We start from the raw sequence: 26,551 nt of genomic DNA on the forward strand, positions 1-26,551 counted from the left end.
TTTGAGAGAAAGTAACCTGAACACTTCAAATTTCACAATAAAAACAAACTCCATGCCACTGCGGTGTCTATAGAAAAGTTTTATTTTTCTCCAGTTTCTGGTATCAAATTTAACACATTCCATCTCTTTAAGAATTAGTTTCTTTTAAAAACACACAATCTCTTTTGAAAATCACATCATTTACAGCATTTCAGAGTTTTCCAACACAAAACATGATTTCTTCATGTTAAACATCAAAGTGTGGACACACGACAGGATGGATTGTCAACAGTTTCAGTCAAAACCCGAGGTTGGATTTTCAGGCATTATTTGGTGCACCGTACTGTTCGAGATGAAGAGACCACTGCAGTGTCTTTTTCAAAATCCAACCAAACAATGCATGTCAAGAAGCTGGATGGACCTTTGGTGCAGTGAAAGCCGTAAAGCGGCTTCAGAGTTACGAGTCTGCCCTGTGAGCCCGGCTGTCGTCACAGAGATGGAAACCTCCATCCACTGGGCTAACAAACAATGGTAATCCAGGTAGGCCACCCTGCTTGATACAGAAGTCTTAAGTTCATTCAACAACGGCAGCATCAAGGATAAGATGAGCAACTGTCAAATATATGCAAGTTGGAAGTGATGGCAGGAAAAGCAGTAATGGAAGGAAACGTGGAAGGCCCAATACTCTGAATGCTGCAACATCAATTTAGTGATGAAGGTAAGCTCAAGCAAGATCTTCATTCCAAGGCTGGACGCTGTAAGAGAACCTCAAGTGTTAAGTGGGTGAGTTAAGGCAGGAAAAGTGACAGAGCAGAATCATGGCTAAAGCTGGTCAATGGCTCCTTTCACCAGTTCGCTGTTGAAAAATTCATGTGTTAATAACACTGGAGGTAGAGACCGGTGGTCACATCAGGTGTGTTTCCATAAGAACCACCTCCATTAGTGCCACCCAGAACAAAACATCTGTGCAGCTACAACATCAAACAGCCCAGTGTGTTTACACCTGGAGCACCGCAAGTGTTGGACCATACCACCGGTTTTGGATGCTTTTGCTCAACCCGTTTGTACCTCTCATGTAAGCAATACACCTACTTTTAAGACTTCTGCATTAACAATTACATTAGGTCCTAGTTTAAGCCACTGGCTTCCTAAAAGATACTACAAGGCAAATAAAAAGAAAGTTTAAAGCTGCTTTTTGCTGGTACAAAAAATATTCCATGCGTACCGTGAGCTTAAATAAACAAGGTGCAACTATTAATTCAACCGAGGACAAGAAGTGGAGATGGCATACAGTATCTTCTTGGTTGTTCAGGAATGATAAATAAAGTAGATTAAAAACTTTTAGTTTGGCGATGTGTTGCATACAACATGCAGCAAATGAACTATTTCTCATACCAGCAGGACAGAAAAGCTTTTCAGAAAATGGAAATGTGTTTAAAACAGTAGCAACTGGTCTCAAATGACCTGCTAATCTTTAATTTTTACATCAGAGGGACAAACTATGAACTACCCAACTCAAATTTCAGATGTTGGAGCTTGCAAAAAGAACCTAAATGCATCAACAGGGAACCAATAATATCAACTGCTGCATCATGCAAATATAACTGAACTTTGTCAAAAAGTAGAGCCAACGGAGAGTTCAATGTGATGGACTACCAATCGTAAGCAAGCTGATTTTCATACAGTGTTAGCATGAACTAAAACCAACAGCTGCCTTTAAGTTGGGAAGTGTAGCTATAATTTTTGGTGGTCAGTAATCAATTATAACACATTTATAACCTAATCTGTTGACTTGCTAAAACATGCTAAACCCTTGGTATGGTCCGTTAACTTTGCTTTGGCGTCCAGCAACCTCACAGATGACAGCTTGAGAGGCTGCTCTGCTGAAGTGATGTGACCTGTAGAAAAAGGAAAGAATGAAATGATTATTTCAGCCAGTCTGCAAAACCTCAGCAGCGAATGGACCTGAAGGAAAAAAAAAACGTTTTAGGTTAGTGTTGAACCCGACCCAGCTTGTGTTGCCTATCAACCCAAAGTTCATCTAAAGAATTAAATACAGCAGCCATGATGAAGGTCTCTTTTAAAAGAACAATAAAACCCCATGCATGTGCCACAAATGAGCTTAATCAAATATCTAAATATGCTACAGGAAGTGATGTGATTGGAAAACCATCCTGCTAGTTATATAGATAAATGTCAATCAGATCATAATCGAGCACAATTTTCCTCAAGGAAATTACTTTGAGAAGTCGAACATCATACCTGAAAGTTCAAGGTACATGTATGTCCTAAATTCTTAAAACTAAGGTACACATAGATTCAATATGAATCTGTTCTGTCATTACAAGACCAGATGTCTTATACCAATATACCATCAATGGCATTGCTGATACTTTTTCAAATCCACAGGATTTACCACAGCTCTAAAAGCCAAGTGTAACACACAACATGAAAGACATTAAATACACATTGTTAGGGAACAAAAACCTCTACATCAGTTCAACCAATAACAAAAGGAAAAAAAACATAAAGAAGTCAGTTTAGAACAACTGTACAAACATACAAAAAGACTTAAAAACCACGCAAAGTCAGGTTTTACAAGAAGTAAGAAGGAATTTAAGGAGTTAAGACATTTCACCCTTTTGTCTCAATGCTTTTGATACTTGAAGCATGTTGCGAATGTAGAGACCTTCGCTGGCAAGAATCACGCATGTGCAGCTTATTTTAAAACTTACTGGGTTTTGAAGTAACAGCTAATTTAAGGGAAATACCACTAAATTTATTAATTTGACGCACACATGCAGTCACAGATGGACGCCAATGAGTATTTGTGAATATGAAAAGCTCTTTTCCAAGTCTTTAAACCAGAGAACCAAGAACTTAATCAGCGATGTCATTCAGATGCACAGCCCCGAGCTGGTTTACTAACAGGAACTAAAGAGGCTAAATGTGTGATGTTAACCCTCCAAATTATCTTCACATTATGGCTTATTCCAACCCGAATAAATACATTAAAAAATCCAGGGAAATCATTTAAAGTGCTGCTACATTTGCTTTGCCTACTGCTACACTTCTAGCATGTCAGGGCTGTTTGGAGCTGAACATTAGCATGACATCACAGTCAAAGCAGGACAAAATTCTTGTGTTTCCGGTTCTGAATCAAATAATTTCAATTCCCAAATTCAGTGGCATCCCCCTAAGCCTATAGTATTTCTTGCCATACAAGGTGCTAAATTGTTTTTGAACGTATATGTGATATGTTGCAAGTTGAATACCCAGGAACTTACAGAATATGTATAAATGAATAAAATGCAGCACAAATAAGAACGATTATTCATCGTAAAGGCACCGGACACATGGACATCACACACAACCACACATCTTTGGGCTAAAGTTTAACCGGCTTCACATACCTGCATGCTCACGGTATATTGGCCATGTTTTTATTTTCTTGTTTTCCCTTAAACTTTTTGTCAAATGTCTTATAAACAGAAATGTTGTCCAGTCATTCTTCATTTTGGCTCTAGATTAGAAACAAAACACTTGTAAAATGATTTATGTCTGGACACATCAGTATATCCTTACATATAAAAATGTTTTACTTGATACAACAGAGGTAAAGAATAACTCAAAAAAAAAATTAAACAGGATGAATATCTAGAGAACGTTCTAATTATGTACATGATCACCACTTAGATAATCGTTGCCCCCTCGGCTCCTTATTCCACATTCCTGCCAATAACGTACACGACATTCACCTCTGAAATTCAGTTATTAGTAAACATGGGTAACCGTGTGGATATCTAAAAGATAGATAATAACTTTAATACCAGAATAGACAAAAATGTTGTGTGATGAAGAAAAAAAAAATCAAGGAATTATGGAAATGCTCCTGAAGTCTAACGGGATATATTTACTTGAATAAAGACGCCTCATGAAATCAAAGAGCCAGAAACGGAAATTAAGTATTTAGAGAATTTAAGGTTTTCAATGATGTGGTAACACTCCCCAAACAAGGGCACATGTTCAGAGGCAATTAAAATAAAGTGATGTATTAGAGATTGTATAACAATTTCTCACACATCTGAAGAAACGTATTGTTATGTAGGACTAACAGAACCGAAATTACAGAGGATGTTTTTATTGTAATGAGGGGAATTCAATTCATGGGGCTAAATATTACGGTGAATTTATTTTGCCAAACATCTACATTATCAGCTCGGTGTCAAGCCAAACTGCTCACAGTGCTCTTCCAGGTACACTATGCAGCTCAGTGAAAAGACACCAGCTGATAGTCACACAGATTCAGATCCATTAAACCAGAGCAAATTAAACCTGATGCATAACCGAGCAAAAATGTACATAATGTGTGTGCATCCTGTGGAGAATTGAAGGCAATTCTCTGTGACCTACCAAATCTATGATGAACTTTAAATCCGCAACAATATGCATTTAAATTGTAATCTTAAAAATCTAAAACAAAAAAGAAAGAAAAAAACGTGCATGCGCATTCCTTCACAGCACACTCAGCATATTTAGAAACCTGGATCTATTTACTCCATTATCGCATGTACAACTAAAACAGACATCCAAAAGGTAACAGTTAAAAGACGTAATAACATTTAGAACAAGGAGCTACGCCAAATGACCAAATTGACTAACCTAAACGAGAAATGATCTGAACAATCTGTCCCAGAAGCAGCACTGAAACTGAAAAGCACCACAAAATCTACAGGAGGGTCACGACATGTACAATTCCCAAATTTAGAAAAAACATTAATGTTACATCCTCCAATTTGGTCCCAGTCGATGCCATGTGACAAATGTTAAAATCATGCACCTCTGTGCCTGTATGCAACTTCTCCACTAGGTAGTGCCATTCACCAAAAAACTGACGGAGACTCATCTGTACCTGAAAGCGGACTTGAGTTGGAAAAAATGAAGCACCATTAGTAATGAAATACTGCCATCTACAGAGGGGGAGAAATACTGCTACTGTGTGCGAGAAGAGTGGCCAGTCTGCCATTACCACATCCCGCATTCGATCCAAACAGCAAGCAACAAATAATAAAAAACTACTATCAAGTGGTCACATGAGAATTACAATAATGTATGTTCTTTTCTTTTAACAATGAATCTAACCGAGGAGGGGAGCAACCATTATCCTGTGATAACTTCTACTTAAGTGTCCATGTAAGATGCGCAAAACATTCGTCACAATCTACATAAAAATAGGATTAACTGTCAGTTAACAGTGTCTCTCCAGTGCCATTTTACAACAATGGACAATTGGTAGATAAGGTTAAACGATGGCATGCTGGCAGCCAAGGTCTTTGTGTTCACTGTTCCAAGTTGAAAGAGATGAATGATGCTTCTGTGCAGAGACGTCAACAACGCGCAACTCCCAAAAGGCTGAAGAAATGCTCCTATGCCAGGTTGGAGCTGTGCATGAGAGGCTCCCACGTTGGGAGAAAGTGACGTCTTGTGACAGGACTCCCTGGCTCTTATTGTGCTCCTCATCCATCAATCAGCGACACATCAATGTGGGACAAATCTATCATGTGCCTGCGTAGCAATTGTGATAATAGCGTTTGAGCTGTTGTCTCAGGGGCAAAGATACTGATGAACACTTATGCTGTGCTGCGTACAATCTGTGCAGCAGCTAAACATCTAAGACCATCGTAATGGCAACATGTAAAGGCAACCAACCACAGTATGCCATCATTTAATTGGTACCGCTACAAAGGTGAGGAAAAGAGGAAGGAAAATGGATTACCTGTGGAAGCTCATTTGAAAACTCGCTGCATGCTCGGCATTGGAAAATGTGGCGACTGCTTTCCTCTGCTGGGGCATCATTTTGAACATCTGCAATACACAGAAATAGGAGAGTACAAATTGAGTTTAACTAAATTCTCCCCTCATCCACAAGAGGGAGTGAGGGTGGTGGAGGGAAACTGATGAATTCATTCACTTTCTCTACCTACCGAATCACTACGACAGAGGGCGCTATGGGATCACAAGAACATTTCCTTACTATCACTCTGGTGGGAAGAGTAAAAATCTACATTTAAAGTTTTTACAATGAGGTATGTAGCTTAAATATAAAAATTACATATAATATATATATATATATATATATATATATATATATATATATACATATAAGTGCTTTTGGCATGAGTTACAGCTTTAACTCCTGAGTGACTGCCCGAGAAGTTTGTTAATCTTTATACAAACTGGATGCTTTTCTAACATATTAAATCACGTAATCGACGTACCTCTATGGGGCCGATGGACCTCAGAAGATTCTTCAGTTGAATGTCAGTTGTGGATGAGGAGAGACCCTCTATTGACACAGTACAGCGTTCCCGCTCTGCACCTCTTTGGCTTTGTCTGGTGGGCACAGGACGACCTCGACCCATCTGACCACCCCCTCTACCTCGGCCCCGGCCCGACACGACAACCTACACCAACGGCAGGTGTGAGAAAAATTGCCCACGATGTAAAACAAAAATACGGGGAAGGGTTGAGGGAGTGACGGCGAAAACACAGACTGAACCTTTCTGTGCTTAAACAGGCATGTTGATGTTTTAATCCTGCATTCAACCGCGCGCAGAGGAGCTATACTGTTCCTCGGCACAAAGGAAAATTTAAAAACGCTGTGTGTTTTCATCTCGCACCTCTCAGACACGCCAAGCTTTCACATGATTGACTTATCATATTTCTACATAGAACATCAACGTCAGAACATGATGCAAGTAGCATGGCATATCTTCATTTGAGCTCCAGAGTGAGAGCTATGTTTCTTCAGCTGCAGAGGAAGAGGAGGTGGAGGAGGGAGAGATCCCAAAAAGAGAAAAGCGGGAATATGTGTGAGCGTGTGTGTGTGTGTGTTGCGGGTGGGGGAGCATAAAGGGAGAGGGAGCCATGCAAGCGTTATGGTGACTGCCTTACCCTGTCAGCGTCAGTGAGTATGGTAACTGTGACAGCAGCCTGGTGGTGACAGGCGTGCAGAGAGGCCAGGGGACCTTATGTAGCCCCCCGTGTTACACTGCTTCCAGCTTGTCAATACTCCTGCACCTGGCATACTGTCCTGTCTTATTACCACTACTGCTCGATTGGTATGTCTGCTGAATGCCAGGGTAGCGCCAGCGGCACAGGACAACTTTACAGGAGACATTTCAGCTTCTTTTATTTTAGAACTGCCATTACCCCACAGTCTGCACTATTAATACATATCTTTCAGGTGAAATGGTTACCGGTGTCCAAAGCACAGAAGAAGGTGAGTGTTCATTTATGACATACCCTGCTTTGCTGTGGGTTGCCCATGCCCCCTCGGCTAGCCTGCGGTGTTCCGCCTGGTCCCTGCTGCTGCTGTCCTGTCATGGTGATCTTCCTTTGGACGGCCTGGTTGAGCGGGGTTGCCGACCAGGTGCCCTGTTGCTGCACTGTGCTGTCGGTGGCCACAGGCCCCTTTCCGCTCTGGATGGGAATGATGGGGGACAACGCTTATTCAACACCTCACACAAAATCCTAGCCTTTATCTCTTTTTGTAGGCATCAAAAACATCCTATTCAAATTAGGCATTTAGGCAAAGTGTTTATGGATGACAGGCAAAAATGCGAGGCCACATCTACAAAGCAAACAGAAAAAGTGCCAGCATTGGAGCTGGATCCCTATCGGACATGCCGTGGGGAATAAAGATCAACCCAACAAGGTGATGGTCTCATTATCAAATAAAGTCACAGCTCAACTCTGTTGACATGCGGGGAGGAATTGAAGGTCGTCTCTTCCCGACTCTGCGGAGAGATGTGACAGATCAATACAGGGGAAGAAAAGAGGCGATATCTCTGACCTGTCCCCAGTTGAGAGTAAATGGATTAATCCCTCCTATAGAAATCACAGCTCCTGATTGCACCCATCAAATGCTAAGCTGCATTACACTGGAACGACAGCAGCTCGATGTGTACCCCATCCCCCTCACGCCCCCCTCCTCCACAGCTTTTGTGTCTTGCGCTGCTTTGTATTATCCCTGATGAAAATATAATTTGCCTCTTATCTGTGTGCCTAAGCCATACAAATCCAAATCCTCAAAAGTGGCAACTTTCTTACACAGGTATTATGTTGCGAACCCCCACCTCCCGTTCAACCAAGAAAGATTAATTACAAGGGTCTTGGATTGGCATTCTTTTGTTGCCTCGCACCTGAGAGATGGGTTGATGGAAAAAAGCAAGCGAGGGATGACAGAGAGGAAGAGAGAGAGAGCAAGAAAAAAAGGGAAGAGAGGAGATAACATTGTCAAGCGCCCGCTGATGACAGCAGAACAATGTGGAAGAGGGAGCATCTAGACAATCTTCTTTTCACCACGGCTATAGGCCTTAGCTGTTTCTTTCTGTTTCCATCTCTCTTTCTCCACCTCACATCCCACTCCCCTTTTTTCCTCCAAGATGCGGTACATCAGATAGCTCTGCGCAGGTTTCCATTAACGCACTGACACCCAGTTATCTTCATCTGCAGCCAGCCTGCGATTTTGGCTCTGTGGCTTGATCCTCTGGGATGGAGTCGGAAAGCGGCTTATTTCAAATACTATCACATCCCACCAACATGTCTCATCAGTGACAAGTATGAATGTTTAACATGCATGCCTTTGTGGTTTTTCAATAAAGATTAATGTGTAATTAAGGCCACAGCAGTAACTTATCAAGCGAGTACAAAATAGCCGGCAGTGGTAATTCTGGACTTTGTTGGTGTTACTGTCATTCTTGTTTTACCCTCTCCAAGGCCTCTATCTTTAAAAGAATACTCTTCTGCCCTTAGAGGAGGATATCAACCTTTAAAAGCAGTGATGAGGTGTCCTCAACGCTACAGATAAATGTCATACTGCTCTCTTTAATGCCCACAGCCTTTCTGTGTTGTAAAGGTAAAATGCGCGTAAAGGCATTGTGACTTAAATACCAGTTCCCAAAGCTTAAGAGAGGAAACTCTTAACAGATCAATTTTGCCAAAATGACACAGAGATCACCTTGTCATTCCTATAGGTTAGATATCTTTTAGATTACAAAATAGACAGTGTGAGGGCAATCAGTGGCATTTCCTTTTCAAACTGCAGTTTCCCTTGTGTGCCGAGGAGGATCAAATAAATGTCGGACCCAAACACAAAAGGTATTGGATGAAAATGAAATAGCATGCTCACCGCTCCTGAAAGTTTGACGACTCTGACTTTTTGCGGCACCTGCTGGCCTTCGAAATTCTTGGCCCGCTGCATCACAGTTCTTTTAGCCCCAGGTTTGGGTCCTTGAGCCTGAGCCTGGCTCTGAGCTTGGCCACGGCCCACAGAGGGAGTTACTGGTACGTTCTTTTGAGGGTCCTGATTGGGCTGGATCTGAGCAGGCCTGTTTACGTTCTGCACAGCACTGTTCCTTCGCTGTTGTAGCAGCTGCTGCTGATTTTGTTGGGGCTGCTTCCATTGCTGGTCTGGACCAGGCCCGGGGGTCTGTTGCTGCTGGGTGCCACTTTTTACCATCTGGAGGCGTGTCTTGACATTGGGACGTGGTGTAGGAGTCTGAGCGCTGCCGTTGGGAGGGATGGGAGTGCCTTGATTAGGATTCTTTAGTGATTGATTTAATGATTGTGGTGTTCTCTGAGGAAACTGTCTCTGCTGATGTGGCTGTAGTTGTTGAGGCTGCTGTTTTTGTTCCTGCTGCTGTGGTTGTTGTGGTGGTTGTGGTACAGGGTGGGGCGTTTGCCGATTTTGTTGTGAGGGCTGAATCTGTGAAGGAGCTGGGTTTTGGCTCAGAGTGTTTGTCTGGGAATTGAGTCTGTCCAGCAGCTCCTTCTTTCTGACGCCAGCCTGCATCTGCCGTCGCATCTCCTTTCTCTTCAGGATCTCCTCTCTTAGACGCTTCTGCTCCTCAATCTTCAGACGGTACTGCCGTGTCTCCTCATCCTCATCTGGGTTCTGTGGCACAAAACACAAATGGACAATATGACTCCCTGTCTGCACTCACTGGAGGGGGAGCCATGAACCACAGTGTCCTATTTAAGCCACATTACTTGGCTTAACACTCAGATGTAATCAAAGGCAAAACCCAAGAGAAGAAATGCAATAGTATTGATCTGTTCTTTCCAATGGAATGAGACTGCTGTCATTAACAAGCTTATGATTGGGTTTTTAATAAATGGGAGTCCTCCTCTGCACACTAATAAGCTTGGTCGAGCTTAAAATTTCTGGGTCACTGAATTCACCAGGAAAAAAAAACATACTGTTTATAGGACCATTTCAGAAGGATATAAAAAAATTACACATTTAACCGAACGTTTTTGTCCAATAAGCCAGCAAATTGAATCTTTTTCTATTCTTTTGTTTTTTTTTTCCTACACGAGTGCTAACAAGCTGACCTGTGGTGCAGTGCTGGACACTGTGCTTGGGATTTCCTTGCGAACCACTGTCCTGCCTTCTCCCCCAGGCTGTGATTCAGTCTTGGCAGCAACTTGGCCTCTTCCTCTGCCACTGGCAGACACCAGCTGAGTGTTCTGCCCGGGACGCACCCCCTGTGTTGCCCTGGCAACAGGCCTAACGCTGGCGGCGGAGCAGGCACTGTTCATGTTTGTGTTGCCAGGTGCTACAGGGAGCTCCCGTAGGTTGCTGTTGCGCTGCTGCATTTGCTTGGAGATAGGTGCGTTCTAGAGAAATGGCAAAATATACATTTACGACCCATGTTTACAATCAATCTGATCTTGATAAATATTTTTTGTTTCAACCATTTTCCACAAGCTATTTTTTGTTTAAAGAGGAAAGATGCAGACAGAATTATGTACAGTAAGCAGAGTGACACAGTGATGAAATATGGACCTAAATTTACAGCCTTAAAAACAGTTTAAAACAGTATATTAATCTCTCACCATCCTCTGCCTGTTGGACATGTTTCGCTGTTGTGGGTTCTGAGGGCGAGGAGTCATCTGCCTGGGGCTACTATGCGCCTGCTGTTGGTGGAAGGGATTCTGGCCATGATGCATCATAGGGCGAGGCTCATTGACATTTAGCTGCTGCTGCTGATGATGTGGTATGTCCTGTCTATGATGTTGCTGGTGCATGGGCTGATGGGATGGCATGGAGTCATGGTGCTGAAGCTGGGAGACAGGAGGGCCGTGCATTAAGCCCTGAAATGTCAGAGAAAGAAGACAAACCACCACATGAGCAAAACAGCAAAATCAGAACTTAACATTACATAAAATGCAAAATGTGAATTCCATTTTAATTTCATTTTTACAGCAGCAATCCTATCACTTGCTATGAAATCTCATCTCAACACTGAATCAGGCAAGTCCTGCATATAATTAACCTCTAACTGGTGTTAGTGTGTTACATAGCAGTACAACAATAGCGATTCAAGCACTAGAGGGAGCTCTTGTCTATGTCTCTGGACAAAATGCAGAGGTGCCAAAAATACAAGTCTTTTACCAGAATGGTTCAGCAGCAGTAAATATCATAAGTTTATTCATGTGTACAGTACTCTAGTCTAGTCATTGCTCTTGCAACTTTAGTAATCTAGAACAAAACTGACAAAAATGTATACACTCATGGCAGAGAAAGTATGTGAATTGCTTGCCAGGCTCCTTTACAAGAATTATCACAGGTGAGAGGATGCCAACAAAAACATCACTCAGGAAACAGTTGGGGAAGAACTAGAAACAGCACACAATTGTTACACAACATACAGACACAAATACACAGACATCTATTGGTTATAAAAAATCACTTACTCTTAATCGTACCTGCATCCCAAACTGGACTTGTGGAGGAGGGAAAAGGTTCCCCTGCTGGCCAAACGGCTGACGAGGGCCCATGAAGGGTCGGGGCTGGTTGGGAGGGGCGCCTTGTTGATTCAAGCCGATCATTCCCTGGTGACCTTGGTGGGGAGGGAGGTTGGGTCTTGGGGGTTCTCTTGGAAAAAGTCCTAGCGGACCCTGGCCGGGCTGGTTGAAGGCCGGTCCTGGTGGGCCAAAGCCCATGTGGCCCTGGCCGGGCAGCTGCTGCTGCTGGTGGAGGTTGTGGCTGTTGTTCATCAGAGGGCTGGGGCCCTGGTGATCAAACATGTGCTGCCCTGGAAACCGTGTTGACTCTGTGCGCTCTGTGCCCACAAGAGGAAGACCAAACAACAACACCACAACAGAGATGTCAGGTTTTTGCCTTGTGAGCCAATTTCAACACATCAGTAACTCCCTCTCCAGATGTATAGTGTTATGGTAAGGGAAAAGAAAACAGATAACTCTATCAAGGTGAAAGGGCATACAATCATGTGGGTTGTGTTTAATTCTGCATCAACACCGTGAATGAAAAATCAGAAATATAGACGTTTAATGCAGTTTCCAAGGCTCAATCAGATGTATATATATACACATGCATTTAACATGAGTGTTTCTCATAGAGCAGCACCAGCAAGCTTGCAGCGTACCCTGTAGGTATACTGCCAGAGGTGATGTCGGAGAGGATTAAATATGCTAAGAGAGCTTTGTAACTCTGGTGAAGGCTGGGTGTGGAACTCACCTCCCATAAAGAGGGGCTCTCTGTCTTGGGGGCCTTGAGGTGGCTGGTTCCTAAAGGGCTCCATGTGATGAGGGGGCCGCTGGGGCTGACCAAAATTACCAGACATGTGCTGCTGGAAGTCTCCCGGCCCCTTGAAAAACACAAAACTCATGAATTATAGGCCATACTGGGAACTCAATAATCACACACAAATTCAACTAATGAAAAATGGGAATTTGTTGTGGAGAACTGCATCGGGCATGGAGTGCTTGTAATTGAAGGGCTAGGGTCATTAAAAAGACACAGAGTCTTGAGTTGTAAACATCAATATGCATGCCAATATTAAAGAAACCCTTCAGCCTGAATTTGTGAGCAAACCTGCATTAATGCTGCTTGGGGCTTTGTTGATAAACCTTCTAAAAGCCTGTCTCTAACAAGGAAAGGGTATTTCAGGAGGGGATGAGTGCCCTCACCTTTGTTTCAACCACTTCGTATGTTCAACAGCTTTCTACTCATTGCATGCATGTTACTCCCTATCTATCTTCCAAGGAAAACTAGATAACAACCCTTTAATCCCTCTTTGGAATTCGAATCCCCCTCATAACTGTCTCCTTCATTCTTTTAAACATCCATCTCTGTTGAAAAATTAACCTGCTATTCAACACGTGGCACTTCCACAAATGGGCTGCTTGCCTCCTCCAAGCCTATTGTAAATTACTTAAGATGCTATCAAGGCTTAATCCATCTTTATTCCACTGCTGCGTGGCGGTATTTAGAGAGGAGAGGTGTTAGAAAGCTAGAAGGCCAGAGTCCCAAAAACTTGCTTAACAGAAAGTTAATCAAAGGGGCTTACGAAGACAGGGGATCACAATGGGGACACAATCATACTGCTCTAAAAGGTCAGACAGGCAGGTTTGCACAATGAGGACTCTGGTGTCCACATAATACCTCTCAAATAACACCTCATCCTCTCGCTTTTAATCCTTGATAAACAGTCTGCGGGCAGCTCTGTATGTGATTGATTCGAGGATAGTTTGCAGCAGTGAGGGGATAACCAAGACATATGTAATGGAGAGGGGCCAAATGTCAAAGTATTTAATAAAGAATAGAAATTTAAGTGTAAAAAGATGTTTTGTTTCTGGGTTTCATGTAAACTTCTTACAGCTAATACCAATAAAGAATGCTGGCATTGAAGCGTAGTCTTTGTTTTTGGGATATGATACTGTTCGTGAAAGAGATAAGGAGCTGTGACTTCTAACAACTGCCACATATGAACTATTTAATTATCCCAAAACACAACAGGAAATAAAAGGCTTCAAAAGGGCTTGGACTACCACAAATTACAGCACTTTATGGACAATGTTTTTAAATAGTGCACTTGGTGGCATCTTTATTTCATGGTCGAACTGAATGTCATTATCTAAAACGGATGAAATATTCTAATAACGTTAATTGGCGCTGAGATTAATATTTCAAAACCAGTCTCCACCAGCAAAAATTTAATGCAGTAATACTAGAGGCTATGACCCCCCATTCGCCAGGTCTTTTAACAATTAAATTTGATGGGATGATAATGTATGATAATCATGAGTAATCAGGTGCCCACTGGTAAATGGAATGTTGCCGGCTGGTGTGTCACCTGCATTTCAAATTGTGTCCTTGGCAACAGCCGCCTAAATGGGATTGACAGCTCGGGAATCCAACACTATGCTGTTCATCAGCCCACCATCATCAGCATACCCTTCCAACGCCACCTTCTACGGTCTGATAAGGGGCAAAACAGCTTCCTGCAGCTGTGCTATCAATATCTAGCACAATCACAGACCTCAGGGAACAGGAACTGCACGATGCTAACATTGAAGTTTGGAGAAGAGGTAAATAAAAACACTGTTGTTTTTTTGTTTTTTTTTTCGGGACAAAGACTGACTCCTATGTGAAAGCCTGGCTGATTTGGCAGCAGGGTTGCAAATCCACATGAACGCAATTGGATGCAGCTCTTTTCGAATGGCTAATTTGCATAAATCCATACAAAATGCACTTCCCAGGAAGATGTCAGTCAGTACCAGCACCACCTGATGCCTGGACATCATTAACAGGAAGGACTGAGAAACTTAAAGCACTTTGGCTGACTTGCTGGCAAGCCATTTCTCTCAATAAAGTAATTACTTTAAAGGCATTTCCGTCATCTCTTGGACGGGTTCTTTGTGAGTGAAATAAAGGACCTTTTCTTACAGGAAATCACTGACTTAAGACCCCTTTTCTCTGACATGAAATTCAGCCTTTGGAATATATGGTGCAGGAGGCTCACTGCAGACCCATCAAACCACCATGTTTCATTAATTCAAATACCGTTCAAAAAAGGTCTCCGTGCCTTTGGGACACAAACTTGTGGAAAGTGAATTTTAACTGGCAGTATATCCTGGTTTCACAATTCCATTATGTGCCAAGCTGGCTAGTCTGAGCCCCATCCCATCCATGAAGAGTTGCTAACTAAGTCCCGCCACTGCCGCCCCGACCTCCAAAAGTCTACCGCCTAAAGCCTCTATCATACATTTCCAGTTGTGCAGCCAGACTCGTATCAGTGTTTACAGATTTGCTTTAACAGTATTTGGCCAGGGCAGGCGGTCTAATTGCCGTAATGATATTGCCCTCACAAAAAGGGACGCTAACCGTGTGAAGAGGGAGAGAAAGTGAGGCAAAAGGGAGGGAGAGGAGCAGCTGCTACTCACAGGGAACCTCTGAGGACCCACAGCAGGTCTGGGCTGGCTCTGAGCAGGAGGCATCAAGGGCACTGCAATGAGATAGAGGGGGGGGGAAGAGAGAGCAGGAGAAAGAGGAGTGGAGGGAGGAGGGGGAGAAAAATGAAAATGAGGGGCAGTAGGCAGAGAGAGGGTGGTGATAGTAGAAAGGGAGGAGCCCATTAGACATCTCCATGCTAAAGGCTGTTACACAGACATACATGTTAAATTTTATATCAGAGTTGCTCCTCGCATCTTTCCACAGCTGGGCACGGACCAGTGTGCTCGAAGAAACAGTAAATACATGAGAATAATTTGCCAAATTCAACACATAAAAACAAGTAAGACATTTTTGTTTTGACAACATTTGGCACAATCATATTGCTGCCACGCTGCTTCAAAATTAGGACAACTGTAATTGTATGTTAGCATCTACAACTGGAAAATATTCAACTTCAATCTTTCACTTAAATATATAAACAAATAAATACACACAAACACACACATAGGCACACATTTAATCATAACCACAGGCAATCCCTGATTTTCCACAACACATCTTCCTCTCAGGAGCAAAACCCAAACCCAATGCACACACGCACACAGTGGCACATACACACACATGCTAACATGCTTTGCTAACAAAATTTCAATCTTGGCCTGGACAGACAGGCCAGATAAACCCATCTCAGGGAATGAAATGGTGATGCCGCCAGAAGAAAAATGGAGGATAAACCCATTACTGGCTGAGAGAGCTATTCACTTGTCATTCAACCAAACAACAAAATGACATTCTAATCCAGACACCTTTTGGGACAGTGTAAGGATAACTGCCAGCCATAATGGCATCATGCACCTCAATTGAGCACCTTTCTGGTTAACTACAAGAATTTAAATTATGAGTCTTAGATAAATATATTTTTTTAATTACAATATTCATTGCATTTTAATTTCTCTTCATGCAGACAGAACATTTTGTGCCTGGTATGGGATCATCATATCAACCTGATGCAAGCCAAAGGGCACACTTTATCTCAAACAGACAGCTTATAGGTAACTGCTCGACGTACATGCTGAAGACCAAAATAATAAACTAATAAAAGACACACAACTGAAAATTTCTGGATTTTAATTGCGCTCTAGAAAAAAAAAATGAAAAGATATTTCTATTATCAACTATTTTAATACAGATCCACACAACAGACATGACCCTTTTCTTGGTGTAAGCACAGTTTATAGTCGCTCACATTTTGCCTTTGCACAGTTCATTGTGTGCTTTCATTGTAATGTATGGTCTTTTGGTTGAGGCAAATTGTGTATAATTAGGAGAGCTTAGTTTGACAATTTATATCTCCTTGCTAATGCATCGGTGGCAACTGTCATTTATGAATGAGATTGCAAAAATAAATAGTTATAATGAATACTATTAGTCATGCAGCACTGTGCTAAATCAAAAAAAAAAAAAAGCAGTGAAAAGGAGTGATTGTGCATTAACCTACCTTGTACAGAGGACGACGTAGGCCCTCTGAAATGAGGGTTAATATGGATGTTTTTGGGCTGTGGAGGCTGCTGCTGGTGATGCTGGGGGAAGTTGGGTGGCGGGGAGCTCATCATTCGTGGTGGCGGCTCCATCTGGGGCCGCAACGGCGGGGAGCGGTGAGCCATGTGCGGGGGGATGAGGGGCTGAAGGGGCTGCTGGGCCAGCGGGCGCCCATGCTCTTGGAAGGGAGGAGGTCCTCTTGGACGCGAAGGGTGGTGCTGCTGGGACTGCAGTTGCTGCTGATGAAGCTGATGAGGAGGAGGCATTCGGGAGGATGGCTGCTAATTGGAAAGAGATGGGGAAACGGAGAGGAGGGAAAAACCAAAACAACCTGTCAAAACACATTTCTTTCTGGGAAGATTCTGATATCACTGCTTGCAGCCATGCGATGACACACCAACAAGTCAATTCACCAGCAAGATTGAAGATGGTGGTATATTAATACAAAACGGCCCTGCAGATTCTAAGTACATGTCATCTTGAGACTATATATAAGTGACATAAACCTGAGGTGGGATCATGATATATATTTTAATTAAGAAAAAGAAACAAAGAGCAACAGTCTGCTAACATTGGAATGCATGAACAAGGGATGCACGAACTGATAAATGAACGATAATTATATCGTCAAGTGTCTCAGATGGGTCCTTGATAATTGGCCAGTCTACTGTTTAAGCTACCAAACAAACAAACAAACAAACATGCCAGTGACCAAATTATTCAGGTGGTTAAACATACAGTATGTTGTAAAAAGTACAAGCTCATTAAGAGCAGTCAGCAGAATGTTTGTGGGGTTGCCATGCTGTCCATCTGTCATTAAATTTTCATTTCCAGTGTTTTGAATTTTACAGCCTATTATCATTAATTTGAAAAAACAAACAAAAAAACTCCCCAAATAATGGAGAGCTGGAGTTAAATGTCACACAGCTTCTAGAACAAAAACTTTCAACACAATGGTATATTGTTATTTTTATCATGTATGTGTTTTTGAGCACATTTAATACTAATGTAGTTTCATTTAGTGATCAAGTCATAAAAAATGAAAATGTGTTTTTCTTTTAACGCCATGATTAACAGGAAGTGATTATGGTAAAGACTTGTCCTGGCTCAGTTCCGAAATCCAATAACCTTCCACTGTGCCACTGAAGATCATCACCACTAGCTCTTTTGATTTAGGTCACATGTTTGAAGTGACTTTTTCCCTAGTCCTTCAAAAGGTGTTGTACGAACTGATGAGCCATGTAAATCAAAGGATTAAATGCTTGGAGTGATATCTAATAATAAAAGCCCACAAGAAACTAAATCCTGGGCAAAGAACAAATTTAATTCTGTATAATACTGTCTAAATGGACTTCTGCCAAATCATTCGCTATAATCCATATATCAACACTGATACCGGTGAGCTGAGTGTTTTTACTTTTTTCATGCGTAAATGACAATGGCTTTGGAGGTCTTGGATAGTAAAGAGAGACAAAACCCATGTTGTTACTGTGACGAATACAAGAAGGCAAAAAGTGGAGCCATTTCAAATCATCTTATCCAGTGAAGCCCTTATGCTCCCTTTAGCTACTCTTTAAGAGGGGTGATTCAGTACTGAGTGAGGCGTTACTCAGTGTCGCCCAACAGATGATCCCTTTAAAGTTGTTCAGGTGGATGAATGTACAATGGCTTACCTGCATGCCCATGTTTCCCATCAGGGGGATCCTCTGGTCATTCATTCTTCCTCTGTTTCCTCTAAAATCTACCATTCCAAAAGGTGGGAAACCTCCTCTTCCTCTGCCTCCTCGCCCTCCTCCTCTGCCTCGGCCTCCGTAACGGTTTTGCCTCTTTTGCCGTTCTTGTTCCTCAAACGCCATCAAATCCTGCTTGGCCTTCTCAGACAGTTCTAATGATAGACAGAACAGGAAAACAGAGCACTTCTACATTAACCGTCTGGAAAAACTTAAAATTGGGAAAAAACACAGGTTCGACTCTGTGTAATGTCTGGAGTGATTCTGACTGTTACTGAATGAAGGAAAAATTAGTACCGAGTGTTTCAGGGATGTTCCTGCTTTTACTGCCTGCATCAGCCAACCGCACAACAACGCCATCCTTTCTCTCAGATTTGAACCGTATGCGCCCAGACTCTTCGTCTTCCTCATCCTCCTCATCAGATTCCTCTTTTGTTTCTTCTTCCACAGCTTCATTTTCAACCTGAGGACATTTTCAGAGGTTTCAGAACAAACATTTTAGTCACTCATGAAAATTTGGGTCAGTAGTGACAAACTTTAATCCCCTGTCCAACATTGTTGTCTAGATCTGAAACAATTAGCCTATTAATAAATTAATTGATTGAAAGAATTTTAATCTGCCACAGAAAAGTCCAGATATTGATAATCAATATCTACATCGTTTTTAAGCAAAATGCCAAAAATTCTCCATCTCCAACTTCTAAAATGTGAATATTTGCTGATTTTCTTAGACTTACATGATACAACATTAAACCGAATAACTTTGTGTTCTGGATGGCGAGTCTGACAAAACAAGACATTTAAAGATTTTTGGAAATTTTACAGACAAAAGAATTACCTGACTACTTGAGAAACAGCGCTTTAAGCGTCATGGAAACAACACTGAGGATCAATAGTTGAATAATTTGCATGAATTGAAAAACCTACCAGATTAGTCTCTGAAAGTTAAAATTGTCTTTAAACATGAAACTACACTGCTTTGGAAGCACCAGTCTGAGCATACCTCCTCTGTGTCAAAGGCCTGAGATCCCTCTTCCTCCTCTTCTTCCTGCTGCTCTTCTCCCCCTACCTCCTCCTCCTCTTCCTCAGGGGCCTCTTCCTGTTGGACTCCATGTTCAAGACGCTGATCATCATAGGAGGTTTGATAGTCATCATCCTTTAAAGATCACAGGGATAATACATATTGATTACTTAAAGTGGTAACAACGCTTTGATAAGGATCAGCATTGACCGACCGTATTTCAGCCAATGCTGGAAAACAGTCTCTTGGTGTCTGTGTTGAAAATAAAAACATCTATTTATACTAAGCAATGCTGATGTAAAGCTAAATATATGCAAGAACAGGAGATATGGATGGATAGGAGATGGATGACTTGAGCTGAGATCCACAAGCAATTTTATAAAATGCACATGAACATGCATGTACGTTTGTATCTCATTTAAACAGCTAAAATAAATGCAAGTGGGCTAAATGATGATATACTTATGAATGTTTGCATTAATGCATTTTAGACAAAAGATCATATAGAGCATAAAGGCAAACATTAAAATGTCATGGAGAGGATTTTAGGGAGACACCATGTACCCCCCCACCCCCCAACTTAAATTACCATAACAGTGGGAGCCAGGCTTCATTACTATTCCTGACAGCATTTGAAATTCAATGAGATGTAAATGTTTGACATGATATACAGAAATGCAGGCGCAGATAAAAACACTTCTCCCCAGTTCAGTGATGGTGAAAATGTCATTGAATGACTCCTCGCAAATCACTCCGTTATTGGCCGCACTGTAAGTTCATGACTCCGTGCCAAAACATCACACCGACGTAAACATTCTGGGCAATGACAAATCAGTTTTTTCTACTCGAAAAAAAAAAAAAAAAAAAAAATCTGCTCTACTCATAATGCAATCATTTCAGACAATCCCAAACATACATCTCAGTCCTTTCATCAAACGAGCAAGCTCCTATTGGTATAGGAGTTGCTAGCTATTCAAACATCCTATCTGCATAACACCCTCTAACAAAAACTCACTGCTAAATAAGGTCAGACTGTAGGTCACACCATGGTGTTTGGTGTTGCGCTCCATTAACCTGCCAAACAGCAGCACATATTAATGCAGAAAAGAAAAAAAAAAAACACACTCCCAGCAAACCAGATGGATGGACAGGCTGCCCCAAGGGAACACAACAGCTTAATCCTTTAAACTGTTCCACATAGTACTCAATGAATACCATGACGAGCAAAATGTCAAGGCCAGGCAGTTTATTGACCTTGTAAACAGTTATTACACATAATACAAATACACATCCACACCTGCAGACATTTCCCAAAATCCAAAATGGGTATCCACTTGTGTTGCACACCCTCAGTAAGAAGGTCAACATCTTATCTGTGTTTGGAGAAAGGTGGTAGGCTAATATATCTCTGTCAGGTGCCAAACACCATCACACCTTGGTAAATGGACCATAACGGACATTTGCACATGGATCTGGTCTTATCTTTGATCCTCTTAGTCCTGGCTAAGAGGGAAGGGAAGCGAATAAAAGGGAAACTCGCATCAATCATTAGAAAACTGTATGGGGTGTCCTTAGGAAGGTCAATAATCTTTTCACCTGCATGAGACTTTATCAGATCCAGTCTAAAGCCCGAGATAAAAGCCCCCCACATTAACCTCCGCCGATTGGCAGCACATCTCCCCGACACAAAGCAGCTTCTTACTCCCCCAAAGATACAGGCCCCAAGGTCACAAAGGCACAGGGATTTGGAGGCGACAGCAGAGCATTACCTCATGCCAAACAAGCTGTCAACACAAACTTTGTCAGCAAGATGGAGAAATTAACTGGCAGGAAGTGATAATGAATCTAACCCTCCCCTGCCCAAAAACGCCAACCAACATCTCCTTCTCCTTAATAGATTTTCAATCCGGACTGTCTCCTTACAGAGACAAGAAAATTGACATTATCTCTTAGATACAAGAGAGTGAGACGGAAAAGGGGGTAGGACGTGTGTGTCTGTGGGTTTGGTTTGTGTGCATCTGAAGGCTTTTACATGTGAGTAAGCAAACGTGAGAACTCACTTGAAATTCACCATCTATTGGCTCATTGATTTGGATGTCTAGCACTTCATCCTGATAGCCATCGTCACCCTCAGCTTCCTCTCCAGTGTAATCCATTTGGTCTTCAGGCATCTCTGTGCTGGTGTCCTGGCTGTATCCCTGCGTGTACTCCTCATCCCCCTCTTGCTGGTACCCCTCCTCCTCTACATCACCCTCTTCACAGCCCTCTGCGCCCAGGTTCACAACGTCATCTGTGTAGTCTGCTTCCTGCGAGTTTTCCTGCTGGTCATAGGTTGTGCCCAAGCTGTATGTGGCATTGAGGCTCACATCCTGGCCGCTGAAAACAAACAAAACATTGAGACTTTGCAGAAAACCAAAATGAAGTATGATGGTAAAATAAGCTAAATTTGGATCTTAACTTTGTCAGCTTCGTTAGTAAAAAACGTTAAAAACTTGCATGACACTTATGCAATTAGTGTACCTCATATTTACATCTTCATCATCACTTTGTAGAAGGTCGTCATTCAGCTCTTCATCTGACACTTCTGAGGGATTCTGAAACAAAAATAAAGGAAAATTAAGCTGTGCTCTTTATTTTGTACTGCATTCTACTCTTCCTCAGTTGTTTGTCTGAGTGTTAGTTGCGGGGGCAGGGGACCACCTCCACCCCCGAGGATGCTATATTCCCATGTGGCGAAGGCAATCTGGGCAGGTCAACCCAGTTCTCTTTTGTCCACTGTACTTCCTCCTGTTTCACATCAACACTTCCCCCTGTGGAGGAGCCACCTGCTACAAGTCAACTGTTCACTTCTATTTTCTATATCTTCTACCAACACAAACACCCAAAGCTTTGGATGTTATTTCCCGTTTCCTGTTTGCAGGCACAGATCTCATACTGAGTGTTTCTTGGTACCAAATATAAAATCAAAGTAAACAAAGCAGTGACACTGAGTAAGAATTTATTTATCTTACCTTTTTACCTGACAGCCAATCCTCCTCCAACAAATCCTCTTCCAAATCACTTTAAAGGAGAAAATACAACCGATAATAGGTTAGCTGACTCAGATAATAGTGCAGAGACTTATGTCATGTATTTACAAATGATTGAAGGCTGCCTTATAAGACACTGGCACTCTCCCTATTCTAATATCTGTAAATCTTTTAGGAAGACTGGTAGGCTATCATGTCTAATATTCAGGGTATAATAAGAATTTTGGACAATCACTGGTGATATTCATAAATGATCATCCTACTTCAAGATTAACAATGATCTTATTCTGCAATTATTAAGTGCAGACTGTTTTCTCTCTGATTTCTTTATGTTAGACAAGCCTAAACCTTTAACATTAACCTTTGGCAGTAAGTGACTAAAACAAATGATTAAACAGCTTTGGTGGTCTCTGCTCCTATACATCCTCCTTGTCAATCACCTTAAAACTGAATAACACACCACCACTGGCCGAAATAGTTAAACTTTGCTACAACCATATCTGTGTGACCTTACAAAGTACGTATTTGCGGTTGTTATGGATACAGATTAACTTGAAGGATTACGTGTCCCTTTATGGGATGAGAAAATTATTCTACTTCTTAAGATAAATACACTATTGAAGCCATTGAATTTACTTAAAAAATATATTGTCTCAAAGCTGAAAATAGCAGTTTTTCTTAGCTTATGAAAAGTTGGTGTTTTGATGATACATGGTTTTCACAGGATGGTGACCTTTTGATTCAGGAAGATAGGAGTATTAGGCCTGTCTTGGTGTTTAGCAAGCTGTGAATTACATACACTACAGCACGGTTCCTGTAGAGACATGAAAACATGATAAAATTATTACCTCTCTAGATCATCATCTTCACCTCTCCTCCTGCGTGACCGCTCAGCACCGGGTTTGTCATATTCATCAAAGTCATAATCTGCAACAGAAAAGCAGTTTTGCTTATGGATTCACTCTAATCAATGCATTGGACTATGCTAATAACATGCATCATCCTCATTGCTTAACATCAGTATGTCCTATCGAACTGCACAATTTGAAATGTACACAGACTAAAAGCACACTGACTGCACATACCGCTTGTGCCAACCTGAATCAACAACTTGTGCAGCAAGTACACAAATGTCATGTGTACCATTAGCACAGTATACAGTAGAGACAGTAAACACATCTGTCAAATGTTTAAAAGCTGTCCAAACATGAAACTAAAATTTGCCCTGTGTTACAGTATAGTTTCATAGGTTTTAGTGGTTAAAATGCTGTCTCACCACATATCTATCCAGTTATTGCCTAATCCTCAGCAAAAAATTGTCATCAGAGCACCTGCCACACCTCCTGCTGCTGTTTGATCACCAACTGGTACAGATCAAGAACAAGTCTCATGTGCCCCATGGAATCAGTTTTAATAGGTTTTACCAACCTTCCCACAACAAAACATTTGGCACACTGGCTCTACCAAGGGGAGCATAGATACTGTGAGGAAAAAGATCAGGCAAAGATTTGTGATTCTCTCAAAGTCACACATCATCTAGGAAAAAAGAAAGGAATAATAGAACAGTGACTCCACAGTAGGGGTGGATGGTATACTGGCTTTGTCATGCTTACTGGTGTCACCTTCTGCCATGACATGGATTTTGTAATATTGTCATTACTGTGACAAATGTTTGAGCATACCAAAAACAATGTGCTTTACTGTGGCTGTGATAACATGCAGGTAGAGGGCTATGCAGGTACTTACAGAACTGGACTTACATCCAATCACTACTATTTTCCTCAGTATAACGGCAACTCCCATAACACAAAGATGTGCAAAGTAACAGGTAAGGTAACCAATGCACGCCAATTTCTCTGTTGTTGACTGCAAGAACCAACACAAAAGTCTTCATCTACTCCCACCAACTGAGAACGTGAAGACCCAGTGAATTAACTTGGTGGAAATGTCACTGCAGCAACAACAACAACAAGAACTCATTTTACTTTGGGATGCTTTGAGTGCAAATAATTTTGTCTTCCTTTACATATGTTCCTTTACATTGCTAAAAGAGTGAAAAGCAGCATAATCATGAGTTGAGTGGCGCATCCCTTTTATCTGCCATTAACAACTGCTTAGTCCCAGCAAGGCCCGTTGCGTTTCTTGTGCTTAGACACACAAGCACAAATGGGCAACCAAAAACTGGTTTGCAGATCCTGGTGTATACTGTCACTACAACGTGTGGCTTTGCCGACAGGGTGCATCTCCCTTGGCTCGACCCAATCACTTCTTTGTCTGCCTCCTTCAAAAACACACTGATAATCACCATATAAAAGCAAACGGAAAACAACACACAAGCAAGTACGAAAATTAGCAGGTAACCATGACCAAGAGAAAAGCCACTGCAAACTAAATATCTGAATAGATTTTTCTTGCTAGCATCTTAAATATGTTGTTAATCACAAGGCAATACAACAAAATATTAATTATATGGAACTATTACCATAACAATGACTATTTGTTAGTTGTCAGTCCGAAGTTCAGAGATCATATAGTAAGCTGCAGTAAAGTGCAGTGAAATGTGTTGCAATTTGGTTTTCAAACTCATTTTCACGTCATTTTAAACAACCTTCTGTTCAATTGTGAAATATTACTATCCAGCTTGATGAGGGCCTTAATACACTATTAGATTTCGTCTCTTTGAGAGTGTCTCGTTTAGGGAAGATCTTCCGGTGGCCACTACAGCCCAATGCTAATCAAAAATGGCACAGCAGATGTGGAATAAAAACACCACATAAACTGCGTCATATACTGGCGCACTTATACACACGTGTAGTCTTGGGTTCAGCCCCAACCCTGGCGACAAGGCCAGATGATAAAAACCAACAGTGTCCAAAGGTGGCCAAGGAACTACTTGTCTTTCTATTTAACGATAGCTCCTATCAGCAACCTTGCGGCGGCTAACGTTAACTTGCATTTGAGCCAAAACACCCAAGTAGACTCTTCTCCAAACACCTGACGTTATGGAGCCAGTATTCACCTTGAAACATTATGCTAGTACCGTTAACATTTCAAGAATAACTTCAACATGGAATACAGGACGCCAACATTGAAGTTACTCTCGGGCAGTTACTTAAGTATGACACATTTGCGAACCAGTAAACTTAGGTACAAGCTAATTTAGCTAGCTAGACAGCTAGCTAAATACCATACAGTCACAAACCCAGCTAACAGCCTGAAGCAGAAAGCGTCGACTAAAATATTAAAAGATTGCATTAGCCCACGACTTGGCCCTGAAGTCGCCCCCTTAGCCTGTAGCTAATATTATTCAGCAAATATAAACTATAATTAGTGTCGCTAATCAGGCAACGCTATACTATGTTAACAACTTAAGTTAGCTGCTAAGCTACCACCACCATTCGCGTGACGCTTAACTTATAATGTTTACAACCAACAGTATCAAACACTGGTGGTCGCTGACTGTCAAGGCAAAGCAATTTTAGCTAACCACGGCTGATGTCCCCTATGTGGCCTACCGTCAATTTAGCCGTATTTGAAACCGCTGTTCACAGTGGCTAGCCATGTTAGCTAACTCAGCTACATAGCTAACTTAGCATTGTCGACAAAAGCCGCTGACTTAACTCACCCTGCGCGTTGGCTGACATGGTGCAAAGTGCGTCCCGCTTAGCGTCTGACTATAAAATTGGAGAGTGCATTTAATCTTCAGTATTTCACCATTATGGCGGTATGAAATGCGAAACTGGCAAGGGAACAGCTTCTATGCGGCAATTACTCCCATCCACGGCCAGAGTACAAACATGGCAGAGCAGTGTTTGCAGCGATGATGCATTGTGGGTGGGAAGCACCAGCTCCCTCGATCGGTTTGCTGCACAAAAGCGAGCTGCCAGGCAGGTCAGGTAAACACACTGGCTGACCGTTATGAATCTGACTTGTATCTGGCCTCCACTATTGCCATTAGTGTTTGTAGTCGAAAATATGTTTCTTCTAC

General features: G+C 41.9%; 1 protein-coding gene across 4 annotated transcripts; it reads right to left on the reverse strand.

Annotated features, from left to right (window-relative positions):
- Nucleotides 1-65: 65 nt before the first annotated feature.
- On the reverse strand, nt 66-26,352 carry rbm33a (RNA binding motif protein 33a). Of its 4 annotated transcripts, none has more exons than XM_041961388.1 (19): nt 26,189-26,352; nt 23,412-23,490; nt 22,546-22,594; nt 22,055-22,128; nt 21,595-21,910; nt 19,517-19,669; nt 18,811-18,976; nt 18,457-18,668; nt 16,743-17,061; nt 15,235-15,296; nt 12,527-12,656; nt 11,743-12,110; nt 10,882-11,139; nt 10,378-10,662; nt 9,173-9,937; nt 7,285-7,461; nt 6,258-6,443; nt 5,756-5,844; nt 66-5,544 (listed from the first exon to the last, which is right to left on the reverse strand). In XM_041961388.1, the coding sequence occupies exons 1-19, from the start codon at nt 26,205-26,207 to the stop codon at nt 5,496-5,498; spliced, it is 3,756 nt and encodes a 1,251-aa protein (XP_041817322.1). In that variant the 5' UTR covers nt 26,208-26,352; the 3' UTR covers nt 66-5,495. The 4 variants fall into 4 exon arrangements, with proteins under 4 accessions (XP_041817322.1, XP_041817323.1, XP_041817320.1 ...); XM_041961389.1 differs by having other exon boundaries at nt 11,755-12,110; nt 16,743-17,064; XM_041961386.1 differs by having other exon boundaries at nt 16,743-17,064.
- Nucleotides 26,353-26,551: the final 199 nt, after the last annotated feature.

The sequence above is a fragment of the Chelmon rostratus genome, chromosome 20 (genome assembly GCF_017976325.1).
Source record: "Chelmon rostratus isolate fCheRos1 chromosome 20, fCheRos1.pri, whole genome shotgun sequence".
NCBI lineage: Eukaryota > Metazoa > Chordata > Actinopteri > Chaetodontiformes > Chaetodontidae > Chelmon > Chelmon rostratus.

What these genes read in the sequence shown, in the direction of transcription:
- rbm33a (XM_041961386.1), bottom strand. An exon ending in GGATGCAGGTACGATTAAGA is followed by an intron (nt 11,140 to 11,742) that starts GTAAGTGATTTT and finishes CTGACATTTCAG; the next exon opens with GGCTTAATGCACGGCCCTCC. An exon ending in GGTCCATCGGCCCCATAGAG is followed by an intron (nt 5,845 to 6,257) that starts GTACGTCGATTA and finishes TGTGTATTGCAG; the next exon opens with ATGTTCAAAATGATGCCCCA.